This window comes from Trichechus manatus, unplaced genomic scaffold, assembly GCF_000243295.1.
Source record: "Trichechus manatus latirostris isolate Lorelei unplaced genomic scaffold, TriManLat1.0 scaffold00030, whole genome shotgun sequence".
Classification (NCBI taxonomy): Eukaryota; Metazoa; Chordata; class Mammalia; order Sirenia; family Trichechidae; genus Trichechus; species Trichechus manatus.
This window is the reverse complement of record NW_004443966.1, coordinates 9,813,982-9,828,564: the sequence shown is the minus strand read 5'-3', so window position 1 is coordinate 9,828,564 and position 14,583 is coordinate 9,813,982. Positions and strand designations below refer to the sequence as shown.

The 14,583-nt window shown below is 48.8% G+C and overlaps 2 protein-coding genes across 2 annotated transcripts in view; both read left to right on the top strand.

The window, feature by feature from the left end:
* The window catches only part of CSNK1G1 (casein kinase 1 gamma 1), a 117,301-nt gene extending 113,823 nt beyond the window's left edge, over window positions 1–3,478 (top strand). The window contains exon 13 of the mRNA XM_023729714.1: window positions 2,984–3,478. Coding sequence (XP_023585482.1) covers window positions 2,984–3,038 — 55 coding nt within the window. The 3' untranslated portion in view covers window positions 3,039–3,478. The remainder of the gene's footprint in view (window positions 1–2,983) is intronic.
* A 7,759-nt stretch (window positions 3,479–11,237) lies between these two features.
* Window positions 11,238–14,583, top strand: part of PPIB (peptidylprolyl isomerase B) — a 7,047-nt gene continuing 3,701 nt past the window's right edge. Inside the window, exons 1-3 of the mRNA XM_004374653.3 lie at window positions 11,238–11,394; window positions 12,099–12,212; window positions 12,897–12,990. Of these exons, the coding sequence (XP_004374710.1) occupies window positions 11,260–11,394; window positions 12,099–12,212; window positions 12,897–12,990 (343 nt within the window). The 5' untranslated portion in view covers window positions 11,238–11,259. The remainder of the gene's footprint in view (window positions 11,395–12,098; window positions 12,213–12,896; window positions 12,991–14,583) is intronic.

Genomic DNA, 14,583 nt, shown 5'->3' with positions numbered 1-14,583 from the left:
TTTCTTGAGCTTGCTGATCTGTTGCAGTCTGGAGTTATAACTCCACATTGTCTGCGTGCATAGGTTCATATTCTACATGGTAGTAATAGTCTGTGACTCTATGACTACCTCATTTCTACTTACTTTCAGTGACTGGGTTGGGCCCGGGTTTCCCAACACTAACTGTCTAAGCTAGATTGCCTAGAGGGGTTTCCCTAGGGACAGGGATATAGTGAAGATAACAAATGGATTTTATGGAGACAGGACTTTATAATCTGTAGGGTATCAAGGAGTACATTTAGCCTACTCATTTAGAGAAACATTTGTCTGTGTAATCTGACATGGTCGTGGTCTGTTTTTTCTTGTCAGTCACATGATCTTGAATTAGTTCCACAAGTACTTAAGGGCCTACTCTGTGCTCATCTAACCCTGTGCTTGGAACTCTAAGGGGTCTCAAGGCCTAGACCGTGCCCCAAAGAGCTTAGGTACTTAGTCATCTAGTGCTGCTATAACAGAAATACCACGAGTGGATGGCTTTAACAAACAGATTTATTCTCTCACAGTTTAGGAGGCTGGAAGTCTGAAGTCAGGATGCCAGCTCCCGGGGAAGGCTTTTTCTCTCTGTCAGCTCTGGGGGAAGGTCTTGGCATCAGTCTTCCCCTGGTCTAGGAGCTTCTCAGCACAGGGACCCTGGATCCAAAGGATGCACTCTGCTCCTGGTTCTTATTTCTTGGTAGTAGGAGGTCCCTCTCCTCTGTGCTGGCTTCTCTCTTTTATGTCTCAAAAGAGATTGACTCAAGATATGACCTAATCCTGTAGACTGTGTCCTGCTTCATTAACGTAACTGCCTCTAATCCTGCCTCATTAACATCATAGAGGTTAGGATTTACAACACATAGGATTATCAGATCACAAAATGGTGGACAACCACACAATACTGGGAATCATGGCCTAGCCAAGTTGACACACATTTTTGGGGGACACAATTCAATCCATAACAGGCACCCTCTAGTTGGGGAAGATAAAATATACACATGAAAGAATAAGTAGTTCTCCAGGACACTTAAGTTTTTGTTCCTGGACAGGCTGAGGGGACGAGACATCACTGTGGACAGAACCAGTCAAGGACGACTTCATGGGTACTGTAGGTATTAGAGCCAAGGAAGACTGTGCAAGTATGGGAAAGAAGGGGAACACAGCAAGGGAGTAGCTAAAGGGGGAGCATCCAGGACATAGTAGGAGAGCAGTGTGAAAAAGCTAATGGCTCAGAGGCCTGGTGGAAGAGAACTTGCTGGCTTGTGAGTAGGGAGACTGGACCAACTCTGAATCTAGCATGTTAAGAACTCGGGTCATCTAAACAATCAAAGAATCAACTGGAAGGGAACTTATGACACAAGATAGGTTCATCACCTATCTTAATTCTCTTCCGAGAGTAGGCCTGTCTCTGTGGAATCAGTTACTGGGCTTAGTCTAGGGCCTGACCCAGCTTAGCAGATCCTGTGCTAGTTGTCACCACAGAAACCAAAGAGCTGAAGAGCACATTGTGGGGCCTGCTTCCTCATGGGTAGGATCGTTAAAAGCTTCTCTACTGCTGTAGTCACTAGAAGACAGTTAATCTAAGGGCTCCAAATTTAAAACCTTCTAGCTCCTCTAAACCATAGCTTCTTGCACTTCCTCCAGGCAGGTAAAGTCAGCACTGCACATCAGGTTATGACATGTTTGTAAGAAGGCGTTAATTCTCACAGCTCGCCTGAAGGGAAGTCATTGTATAGTTTAATGTGGGTCTAAACAGTATTTCAAACTTCTAAGTTCTTACGAAGTAAGCAACAGGTGTTTATTTCCATATGAATATCCCTGGTATTAAACCTGGCAGGATGAGCCTAGGAGACTCAAAGATAGTTTCCTCAGAAAAGCTTTTCTTTCAAGGGTCCCAGAAGTCTGAGTTATACCTCAAACTTTACTCCCCTCTATCATTGGCGTCTTTGACTCATCTGCCACCTCTGGCCCTCCCCTATTCATTTCCCATGTGTCAGCTTCCTGGAAAGGACATGTCTTTTGCACCACCCATGCTACAGCCCTCATCACCCCCTTCTGGGCTCATCGCTGCCTGAGCAAGAGTGATGCTGTCTATTCCAAAGACAGGAGTGAGGAGGAGAATAGGACTCTGGCCAAGGGACGTGCCAGAGCTGTGGCTCTCCCCCAGGAGGCAGCCCTGGAGGGCGAATGAAGAGTGCAGGCCCCAGCCTCCACCCTAAACAGGACCAGTTCTTCAGCCCAGTCTGGCTTGACAGCAGCAGTCTCAGGAAGCTGGGTTGGGGGGCGGGTACCCTGCAACCAGAGAGCTTCCTCATGATCACTCCTGGGTGTGGGTTGATCCCCTTCAAATGAAGATGGGCTGTGCTGATCTCAGTCAGGAGACCTGGGCTCACAGTTCTGTTGGCGTCAGGGTTTCTCTTGTTCTCCTCCAGGTAGCGGGGTGGGGGTGGGGAAGGAATCCTTGGTCCTTCATTGGTAGGATTGTGAGCTCCTCCCAGAGTTCCAAACATCTTGCTTTCATGGGATTTGTTTGCCTTAGTGTAGCCTCCCTACCCGCTGGCCATGGAATTGCACTAAATAAATTTGCCCTCCGTATCAAGGGGTGGACAGCGCTGACTGTTGTTCTTGCAGCCCTGAGGACCCCTAGACTTGATGAGGGCATCTGGGTTGGGTGTCAGAGTAGGAAATAAATCTTCATCCTCCTTCCAGAAATGCCTGTTTTGGCCCTGCCTAGCCTGAGCGTTTGGTGATTGGGTTGGGGAGCTTCAGGAGATGAAGCAGCTGTTTCCTTTGGCTTTCCCGGCAGACACTGCCCACTGCCTTCAGTGTGCTCACTGTAGATGGTGGGCGGCCCTGTGGGTGGGTGCCAAGGGGAAACTCCCACCCCTTGCAGGCAATAGAACCAGGCAGAGGTCTGCTGGAAGCTGCAGGCCCCACGGCGCTCACTGTGATGTTCCTTGTGCTCCAGGTGCTGCTGTTTCTTTAAGAGGAAAAGGAAGAAGACTGCTCAGCGCCACAAGTGACCCGTGCCTCCTAGGAGTCCTCAGGCCGTGGGGACTCTGACTTGATTGCACCTGGAGCTCCTGCCATTTCTCATTGGAAGGAACTCCTCTGTGGGGGAGGGTAGAGATCCAAACCAAAAAGAAGAAAACAGATACCCCAGAAGGAGCCAGTGTGGGCAGCCAGGGCCCAGTGGGTCAGTGGCCATCCCTGTCTGCCTGAGGCTCTGAGCAGGTCCCAGAGCTGCTGCTCCTCCACTGCCTGCCCTTGGGGCTGCCTGGTTGACTCTCCTTCCCATTGTTTACAGTGAAGGTGTCATTCACAAAAACTCAAGGACTACTAGTGTCTTCCCCCACCCCTTAGTTTGCTCCTGGTTCTTGCCCACCCTCAACTCTGTTCAGCATAAAAGCTAGTGAACAAAAGCTTGTCTGCTGAAGGAGCTCTAGAGGCTGGGGGTGTGGCCAAGAAGGTAGGAGGAAGATGACAGACCTAGGCTGGAGAAGACCCTTCTCCACCTACCAGCTGTGTCTGGCAGTATGGCCTCCTCCTCCTCTGTGCCTGTGCAGCCTCCGTCCCCAGCTGTTCATGGGGTACAGTTCCCTCCTCCCCCTCCTGTGAAGTTACACTGTAGGACACAAGCTGTGAGAAGTCTGCAGTCTACTGTCCCCGCGCATTTGTGTTCTTAGCTTTCTTGACAAGCGAACTTTGTTCTCCAGACGGTAGTAGGACAATGCAAATTGGTCTGAGCAAAGGAAGAAAACAAACAAACCTGACTTTATTGCACTTTTAGTTTTTTTTTTTTTTTATAAACAGAAAACATGACAGATGCATATTGTGTCTGGTTATATTGGGGTTTTACTTTTTCTGTCTCGAGGGGGATGGGGCCACCTAAGCCATTCAGAGAGAATATGGGTCCAGAGGACATTCTCAATGGAAAGATTTTTGATATGCAGCACCCAGAAGAAAAGAAGCCAAACCCTGTGCCATTCTGAGCTGTTGCACTCAGGTTGGCGAGGAAACATATACTTGAATTTTCATTCATCTTCTCAGCTGCCGAAGTATGTCCCTACCAGAGCATCTTGACCTAATCAGGCTACGGTTTAGAAAACTTGGCTCTCAAGCACTTGGGATGACCCAGGCCAAGCCAGACTGTGACTGGAAGACACTCATCCCAGAGAAGCAGAGGCTTAACAAAAAAATCAGAAATATCTGTTTTCTCCACTGCCAGGGACTTCCAGCTAGATAGCCATGTGATTTCCTGGTGACTTGGGAAACCAACTGATGAAACAGCCACCACCATATTGCCACTAGAGGGCAAAGAAGAAGACCGGGAACCTGCCTTCCAACGGCCAGAGGAACCTCAGGGTGGGCATCGTAGGGCCAGGAAAAGAAACTTGACGTGGACTGTCTTCCCTAATAGCTAAGTTCCAGCACTTGGGCTGGTCTGCCTTATCAGAAGCCAAGCCCATGACGATCTCCCAACAGGTCCGTAGCGGCGGGATTAGGACTGAGTACATGGGGCTACAGTGAACAGGAGGGAAAGATTGGTTGGTGCTGGAAAATTCCAGGGAAAAGGAGAGTAAAATGAAAGGTCTGAAATCATCTCAGTGGGACAGAGACTCCTTCCAGATAAGACGGTCATGTATCTAGAACATGCTCTCCTATACACTCCCCGCCCATGCCATGGTATTTTCACATGACATATTACCAGAAAAGGTCTTGGTTCCTCACTCACTGCCTGAAAAATCAATAATGGGTGGAGTTACTCTTCTCTTGGTTCCCATTTGAGTTCAGTGGCTTATTCAAACAGTGACTTGTCATTCCGGATGTGACAGGACAAAGGATTATTTGCATTAGGAAAAGAGGTCTTGTATCTGGAAGAAGAAAGACAAACTAACACTCCTTTTGCTCTTTCATTTCCACATTTCAGTGGAGCTAGAGAGAACTAACCATGGAGGACAGTGGCTGGTGACAGTCTGGTGGTTTGGGGAACACAGGTATCGCCATTTCTGGCTTGATATGTAGGGCTGTCTGTTGACTGGAGGGTGTGGAGATACTTTCTGGTAGTTGAAATTTTCTGACAAGTCCCTTGATGTACCTTTTGTGGAACAGAACTAGCAGCATTAGCATGGATCTGAGTTACTGGGCTTCACCTGTTCCATTGGGCCTTGGCTTGAGAATATCACTTCACTGGCTTCAAACCTGCTTAGCTTATGTGATGATTGTAATCTTTCTTTTCTTTAAAAGAAATTTTCCTGTATACAAAATATATAGAGTGGCAGGGAAACTCAGTGTCATGCCCCTTCTCCACAAGGACTTTGAATACGGGGCTTTGCTTCATTGCCATTATCTAGTGGTTAAGGCCCCATCACTGAAACTTAATAGTTTCTCAATTGGCATTTGAGCAGCAGTTTAACTTCCTGTACAGAAACGTTAACCTCCTCATCCCTGTATAGAAAAAGCCTTGCCTCTCAAGGGAAGGCAGGAGGAAATAGTGGCAAAGCCTGGAGTGTTCTGGCACTCCATACCCCACTAAGTGCCTCCCCTGCCCCCACCCTTGGCCTGTCCCCCCGCCCCCGCACCAAAAAAAAAAGACAGTGACCAGCTTGGCTGTGGGCAAGCCCCCTTGCAGCTATGTTTGCAGGGTTTTTGTTGTTAAAATGTTTTAAAGGCTAGCTCTTCAGGTGAACCTAAGCAGTGGAGAGTCCTTAATGCACCATTCTTACCCCCTACAAATCTCTTAAAAGATATTTTGTTTTCATAACAAAGGTGAAGAATGCCAGATCTCTTTAGCATGCAGGGATTAGTGATCCTCCAAGGCCCTTGATATTCCAAAGCGGTCCCAGACCCCTGGGAGATTGTTAGAATCTTCCTTAAAACACAAGACACACAAAGCAGCTGAGTACCCCAGAAGGGATGTGGCCAGCAGCTCCATCCCCAGCAGCTCATCATCCCTGCACAGCCCCATTCTTACAGTTGCTTAGCTACACGCCTCAGCCAGATCCTTGGGGTTGCCCATACCTCCTCCCCAAATCTACTTGCTCCATAGTTTTTGAGCATTCTCCATTTCGCGGCCATGATGCCGAAGGATCTTTTCTTTGGGACTGATGCAGTTTCTCCTTAGAGCTAAGTCGGCATCTGTTAATTAAGAAACCCTTGCTACTATACCCTAGGAGTTCTCCCAAGCCCTGCAGTTCCTCGGGCGTTAACTGCACCCTGAGCAGACTGAGGCAGGCAGACCAGGATTTCACCCAAGGCATGAAGGGCCTCCCCTCATGATGGGAGTATGGTTTGTATCTGCACTGGAAGCATGTAAGGGCTGCTTAGTTGCTGTACCCCTTGGCGCTGCCCAGATATCTCACACAGAATGCTCCACAAGGGTGGGCATAGCCCCCCAGCAGCTAGTGTGCATTCGTGACTGCCTTAATTAACATTGCCCTGCTATTTGGGGTCCGTCTGGGAGTGAACAGTGTCTAGGAAGGTATGAGTCAGGTTGCTTGACCCTCCCCTTAAAGGTCCATTTTACTTTGGAATGCAGAGGCTGCCTGAGACAGCAAGGATTCTGAGGTTTCCGGTAGGAGTGGTGATTACCTGTTTATTCTCATTGAGCTTGAAGTGTGTTGAAACAGCCCCTGCCTATTAGCCAGATGAGGCATCCATTGCCTCTAAAGTAACTTCCAACTTAGTTCCGTAGAACTGTACACTGGTAGTACATATTCAGTGTTGGTAGCCATTTTTAATGCCAGAAATATGCAATGTTTGGTAGTGTTATGTCAGAGCGGTTACTAAAGATCATAGCCTTAATTTTTTTTTTTTTTTTAATGTAGAAGATATAATCTTTTCCCTCCCAATGAGCAAGCATGGCCTACATTTTTCAAAAACAACTTCTTCCATGGCAGCCTAGAAAGCATCTCCTCAAAGGAACTTGATCTTCTGATGCATCTCTCCTAAGTCCCATGCCTCCTGCGTCCAGCCAACTCCTCCATTTTCACATTTACATCAGTTTCTGTTCTCATTGAGTTGTCCAGACAACACTGTCCACTATCGAGCCAGGTTAGGACTAGAGTTTCTTGGACCGGGAGCTTGCAGTGCCATACAGCCAACATTGCCCTTGCGAGGCCACTGCCACCATCCCCACCACTGCCCCGTGGTGGACAGATGAATCCCAGGAATCCCCCAGGAGTCAGGATAACTGGGCATTCCACTGGGATTGGCCATGTAGACAATAGGCACTTGTCTCTAGGATTGTTGTGTAGTCTCTCCAGAGCTCCAGGGAAGTCCCATCTAGAGGCTGATGGCCAGTGGCTCCCAGTCTTCCCTATGGTGGGTTGGTAGAACAAATGGGATTACTTTGGTGGGTTCCCCCCCACCCCTACCGGGGGTCAGGGGAGGAGAGTGTTGTTTTTGTTTCTTAGTAGGAAAAAGAAGAGGAAACCATGGCCCTTCTTGGGAGTTTGTAGAGTTTTGAGCACTGTTTTAGCCACAAGTAAGGCATCTTGGAAGTCTGTTCAAATAAGCAGTCTAAATTTTAAGTTTTTCTTAATTCCCTTTGCTGGCGACTGAGTGCAAAAGAATAGATTTCTCCAGTGTATTCAAAATAGTAAGTAGGTTCCCTGGATATAGACAGTAGTAGTTGACATATTTCCTCAAAAAGCAACCAGGAAACACACTCCAGTATTTGTAGATCAGCTTATGAAGGAAAAAGTGAACACGTACTCCATATATTTCTAGCTTGATTCATCAAACTTGATGTTAAGAAGAACCCTCAGTTCTGTGGACAGGATTTCTTCAGTTATTTTCGTTTCCTCCCCTCACGATCACCTTTCTGGTGCCATCACCACCACCTTCAGGGTCTCAGAGCAGAGGGTCATCATGATAATAGATGGGGGTGCAGTGCAGTCATCCCAGTAACACAAGAGGACAGCTGTCCTGACTGCCCCCACCTTGACATTTTCAGTGTTTGCTTCTCCATGAGCCCCAGACCAAATCCCAGGCTGGCCCGTGCACTGAAAGCCTTTTTTAGGAGGCTTATTAATCTGTTAGGAATGTCTCAGGAATGAGTCATTTCTTTGAGGGGAAATGTATTTACAGATGGGTGTGTGTGTGCGCGCGCACGCGTGCGCTCTCTGTACATTTCACTTCCATAAAGACTTGAAGCCCAGGCTGGGGGAACCATGTGTTCTTGAGTATTCTTGGAAGTAAACAAGTGACAAGGGGGTTTCTCAAATTAGTGTAGCAGCAAGCTGGCTCTGGGAATGGGCCCCATTTATCAAGCCAAGAGAAGAGTAACAGCAGAAAAGATAGATGAAACCAAAAATATTATGACCCCCAATGGAAAATAATGTTGATTCAGCAATTCCCATTGGATATATTACATGCTCTAATTTATTCTATTATTATTTTGTCTGTTTCTTTAATCTTTGCCCATTTTACTTTTAAAGAGATGTTGGGGTGTTGATTGCAATTTTTAAAGACTAGATAATGTATTAATCAGCTGTGGGAATCAGTTTTAGCTGATGTGTGGATGTGTCTGATTATTGTTAAATGCCTTTTGGGTTTTTTTTGTTTGTTTTAACCTTTTGTTTTAGATATATAATGTCTTCATAAACCCTGGCACTGGTCGCAGAGTTCAGCTGTGAAAATGAAACTTGTAGTATTTTTGAACATGAATGTCAGTTTCAAGTGTATTTGAAATGGTTCCTCCAGTAGAGAGGTTTGTGTATCGGTAGGAAAGACTCCTCTGCAGAGGAAGTAGCCTTCACTGGAGAAAATGGGTCCTGATACGTTATCTCAGAACAGCCCATTTCCTAGGGCACCATGAAAACACAGATGTGATCCTTACATATACCTCTTCCCCAGTTTGGGGAGGAAAGGACTGAGTTTGCACCCTTTTTGTATGTAAAATAAAATGTCTTACCTTTCTTGGCTAGTTCTGCTTGTTGATTTGCTTGGTTGGCTGATTGGTTTGTCCGTTCGTTTTTAGTCTCCCTGGCAGGTTTGTAACTAGGATTCTAGCCAGCACTAACTTTGATGTGATTCAGGCAATCTTGTGAACAAAAATAACTCCTGGTCCTTTGCCATTCACACTCCATTTCTTTGGGTTGAACATTGCCCTCTCCTGTGGGTCACTTTAAATGTTCCTGGAAGAATTTGAACATTAACACTCACGTGTTAGAGCCTGTATCTCTGTAGTTCTCTGGTGGGAGAACACCCGGAAGTCAGGATCTGCCCTGTGGAACACTTTGAAATAGTAGCTTTATAATTCTCTACCACTGAGCAGCATGTATGCAGACAGAAGGTATAACTGTGATGTGTGATATAAAATTACAAGTGCATGTATGGCCACAAAACTGCCAATCTCAGCATGATTGGCCAGTTGCAGTTTTTTCTGTTACCACTCAGTGTTTTCACTGGTAGGCAAGTAAGAACAGATGATCGTGAGAGAAAAACTTCACATCGAGAGCATTTTATCTATCAACCTCATTTTTTCTTCAAAAGTAGGGGGGAGGGGGCTGCTTTTATGACATTTTAGGGTTAGCTCCTCATGTGCTGGAGGTTACTTTGAAAACATGGTTTGGTAAACTTTTTCACAGTGGCTATGAGTGTAAGCAGGTGGGAGACACAAAAAAACAGGTGGGGTGGTGGTTAGGAAGATAGTCATTGCTAATGCAACAATTCTACCTAGAAAAACTTCCACCTGATTGAGGTGCAAGAATTGGAAGTAACAAATGTCATTTGTGTTCAGATAAGAAGACAGTCCACGGGAGCTCCACTGCAGTGATCGCAGGGTAGGGAAGGACAAGCCAGCTGATGCTGGTGGCCGCGCGCAGCCTCACACAGGTCAGCACCTCATACACAGAACGCAAACTGCAGAGTTCAACACTCTGGGCTGCAAAGACTAGGAATCTCTATAAAGTCAGTCTTTGAAAATTCATTTGAAAGATGTTTAATGATGCCATAGGCCCAAATTTTAGAAGGTGTGAATGTTAATTTTTATTCTTCCGGGTTTGTAAGACTCCCAGTACCAAAGTATGTATGTTGTGGACTGGAACATCACCGTGTGTGTGTGTGTGTGTGTGTGCGCGCGTGTGTACCTGACAGTTGTCTCTGACTTTCCTCAAGTTTTCTAGAAAAGGGAGACTTCGGAAGCCACAGGCCAATGCAACCAATATTTGTTGAGCACTTAGTCCTGCAGCTGTGTTGAGGGAGCTGTATACAAAGTAAGTGCAACACTGTTTCTTGCTCACAGAAAATGTAGAATCTACGTGGGAATACAAATATACAAATAGGTAAAGAAAGGACGAACCAGAGTACGCAGTAAAGTGCACTGAGTCATACTGTAGTAAGCACGGAACTCCGGTGGTGCAGTGGTTAAGAGCTATAGGGTCGCAATGAGTCGGAGTCGGCTCGAGGGCAACGGGTTTTTTTTTGTAGTAAGCACAGTAGGGTTGGAGAAGGAAGAGAAAAGGGGTTAGTGAAGTGACAGGGACTAAGTAAAAAAGGAAGTGTAAAATAAGTAGAAAGGAGTTGCTTTAAGTCATACTCTGAGTAAGTACAAAAGTGCTCTGCGTTTTTGGAAGCTACCACTTAAGCCCAATTTGGTGTGGTTAAGAGCTCCCTACTAACCAAAAGGTCAGCAGTTCGAATCCACCGGCCGCTCCTTGGAGATCCTATGGGGCAGTTCTACTCTGTCCTATAGGGTCGCTATGAGTCCGAATCGACCCGACGGCAACGGTTAGTAATTCTTGACTGGCCCAGTACAACAATGACAAAGTGTCTTCTCCCACTGTCCAGGCCTACAGATCTCCTACGTAAAGTATCCGCCGCCACCGGCAAAAAGATTCCCACTCAAAAAAGGCAGAGTGGGCCACAGGGCTGGCCGCTCCGCATGCTGGGGTTTGTAGTCTCTTCAGAGACCCAATCATCGTGCTCTCTGAAGGGGCACCGCCTTTCCCTGCTCCCCTTCCTATTGGTGGGAGTTTGCGAGCTGGGAGTCTAATCAGGTAGCAATAACGTGGCAGCCACCCACAAGGCCGCGTCTCGGGCGGCAAGCCGGGCCCCGCCCTCCGGGAACCTACCATCCGGCGCCGAGGGGGGAAACGGTGCCAGCCTTCCACTCGGAGGCCGGGAGGAACCCCTCTCTCCCCCCGCCTTCTGCTCGGTGGCGGCGCCGAGGCCCAAGCCCCGGCGTCCCCACCCTCTTCCGGCCCTCGGCTCCCCCGCCGCACTCCTTTCTCCCGGTGGATGCTGCGTCTGTCGGAGCGCAACATGAAGGTGCTCTTCGCCGCCGCCCTCATCGTGGGCTGCGTCTTCTTCCTGCTGCTGCCAGGGCCCTCCGTGGCCGATGAGAAGAAGAAGGGGCCCAAAGTCACCGTCAAGGTCCGGGCTCCCTTCTCCCTCCCCACCTGTCCGGCGAGGCCCTTGGGGTCCTCCTTCCTCCGCCAGTTGGGTTCCGGCGCCGCGGGTCAGCGGTCTCCAAGACATTTAGGGCCCCGAGCTCGGGCCTGGGCGTCCTTGGCTTTGGCTCAGCCCCTCCCTAGGCGCCCGGCTTCGGCGTCGTGGCGCCTGAGCCGTCCTACCCTTTGAGACCCGAGAATGACACCCGAACCCCTGCCCAGACTCTGGGAGTCGGCGCTCGGGACGCTCAGCTGCGGCCGGCATTGCCCGCTTCAAAACCATGTTTTTGGGGACTGCCAGCTTCAGAATCCTTTCTCTCTTAAGGCCACGCTTTAGCCACTTCCAGTTACAAAGCATAGCAAATGTGGTTTAAGATTGTATGCTGAGCTTGGGCTTTCTCCTTATGATTTTTTAATGTTAATTTTTAGAATCTGAGCCCATCATTTGTTTGAAGCAAAGATCGCAACCCTGTAGCCTGAGGAGAGCATAAACAAGCATATCATTGGGGAAAAGGGTCTGGAACTTTCCTTAACTCCTGAGATTTTTGACTCCACCAAAAACGTTGAGAACCACCAGTCTAAAGCAGGAAAGAAAAAGAACATAGCTGTGTTTTGTCTCCCATCCCCATGTAGCTTCTATCAAAGGCCCTTCAAAGGGGCTAAGTTTGAAATGGTCTTTTTCCTCAGGTGTATTTTGACCTCCGAATTGGAGATGAAGATGTAGGCCGGGTGGTCATCGGTCTCTTTGGAAAGACTGTTCCAAAAACAGTGGATAATTTTTTGGCCTTAGCTACAGGAGAGGTAAGTGGCTAGAGCAGAGGCAGTCAACGCGGACGGAGTGAGGTTGGCAAATAGGGTTGACAGCCAACTGGACTGCCCATCTCTGCCAGTAACCCCCGACTCAGTACCAACTGACTGTTGCCCCATGGCTCTGGGAACCCAGTATTGTCATATCTTCTGGGGTTTTTTTTAACTGAATACAGAAATCAAGATTTTTTTTTTGGAGTAATTTTTACGTCTTTAAGACACTGCAAGAACCAAAGAAAACATCTGTGAAAGCTGTTTGTGGCCCCTGCACCTGAGTGTCCTCCTGAGTAAGGAGTCCAGAGATTCCCAGGTTTCAGGGGAAGTCGAGTGCCCCATTTAAGCAAGTTTGTGTTTTCTCTGACGTTTCCTTTTTCTGTCTGTTTTCTTGCATCTGATCTTATGACTAGAAGAGATGAGAGGCAGAAGAGGTGGCACTACATGACATAGAACTGTATAAAGTTTGAGACATTACAGGGCAGAGGAATGTGGGTCTCGGCCTTTCCTGGGTCTTCGTGCCCCGTGCCTGGCCCGTGGTGACTGCTCGCCGAGTAGCATGTGGATGGATGAATCTGGCCGGCAGTAGTGTCTCTAGTTGTGTGGGCTGGGTTCCTGCTGGGACTGTTTGATGTCTGCCTGATGTCTCGTGCCAACTCTTCACCTTCCCATCCCGTTTTCTAGAAAGGGTTTGGCTACAAGGACAGCAGATTCCATCGTGTGATCAAGGACTTCATGATCCAAGGCGGAGACTTCACCCGGGGAGATGGCACTGGAGGTAACCTCAGCTCCTCTGGGGAGAGGAGTCTGTCAGTCTCCAGGGTGGGAAGGCTAGGCTGTGTCGGGTAGACAAGGTCTCTCCTTTTCCCAGCTCCAGACAGACCTGTGCTGAGACCAGGTGCACCCTTTTGCGTACATGGAACCCAGTACACAGGAGAAGGAGTAGTGGGGGTCAGGTGGACCTGAGAGGGTCTCTCCCAGGTGGCAGACCTGCTGATCCAGGCCTGTAGCCTGCTGACTTTTCTCTGGATACCTCTTGTGGGGAGGGGAACAAAGCGAAGGTACATATATAGGTAATTCTAGTTCAGGCACGCAAAGCCTGTGTGGGCCACTTTGAAGCCCCAGCCAGGGTGATAGAAATTTCCTTGGCAGTCTCCCACCAGACACTACTCTGTAAGATAGGACAGACAGACAGATACGCTGTACTAACATAACAGGTTTCGCTGTACTTGGATGCACAGCTGCTGTTCCCCAGGACCGTGGGTGCAGTTGGAAAACTGCTCACTTTCAGAGACTAGTTTGTGACCCAGGTCTGTGGTGGGTGCTGAGACCACATGAGGATCATTGGGGGGCAGCTCCCTTTCATCCCAACACGGGAGCCCTCACAGATGAGCCACAGGTCAGCCGTCAGGACGCAGGCTCTGCCGACAAGGTGTTTATCACGTAGGTGGGAAGAACTAGGAGGGAAATCTCTGAAAGCTACGTAACAGTACAAGACTGAAGTAACAAAAGGCCGCAGTGGCAGCGATGGCCCAAAGCACAGCTTGGACTCTTGGAGTCAGACGCTTCCGGGTTGGAGCCAGGGTCCACCTCCTTGCTTTGTGACTGCGGCAAGTGGTTGCAGGCCTCTGAGCTTCGCTTTCCTCCTGTGTAAAGTGAGAGTGCTGAGAGGTGGGGGTGCTGTGAGGATTCGGGGAGATCCTGAGTGTGACGCCTGGCGTGTGGTAGGTGCTCAGTGAAGTGCATCTGTGTTTTTGGAAGCTACCACTTAAACCCAGTTTGGTGGGGTTAAGAGCTCGCTACTAACCAAAAGGTCGGCGGCTCGAATCCACCATCTGCTTCTTGGAAATCCCATGGGGGCAGCTCTACTCTGTCAGCGTGCTCACAGGCGGAGGAGTCACTTCAGGCCAAGCTAGTCAGCAAGCGGCCGTGTGGATGTGAGGAAAGGTTTGCGCCACGTCCCGGATGGGGAGAATTTGAATGGGCAGAGAAGAGGCAGGGTTGAGGTGTGAGGCGCCTCTGTTCTGGGGCAGGAGGTTGGCCAAAGCTAGGGTGGGCTGCGGGTGGGAGTGCCGTACTGCAGGAGTACAGAGAGGTGGGTGAGGGCCAGACCAGGGAAGCTGACTTTGTCCTGCGGGGGTGAGTATCTGCTGGAGACTTGAGTGGGAGGATGACCCAATTGCAAAGGTGTTTGAGGGAAAATAATGTGGCAGGATTCTAGGTGCAGAGGCAGGGTCCCAGCTGTGAAGGCGGGATTCTGGGTGTGGAGGCAGGATCCCAGATGCAGAAGCAGGGTCCCAGGTGTGAAGGCAGGGTCCCGGGTTCAGAGTCAGGGTCCCAGGTGTGAAGGCAGGGTCCCGGGTTCAGAGTC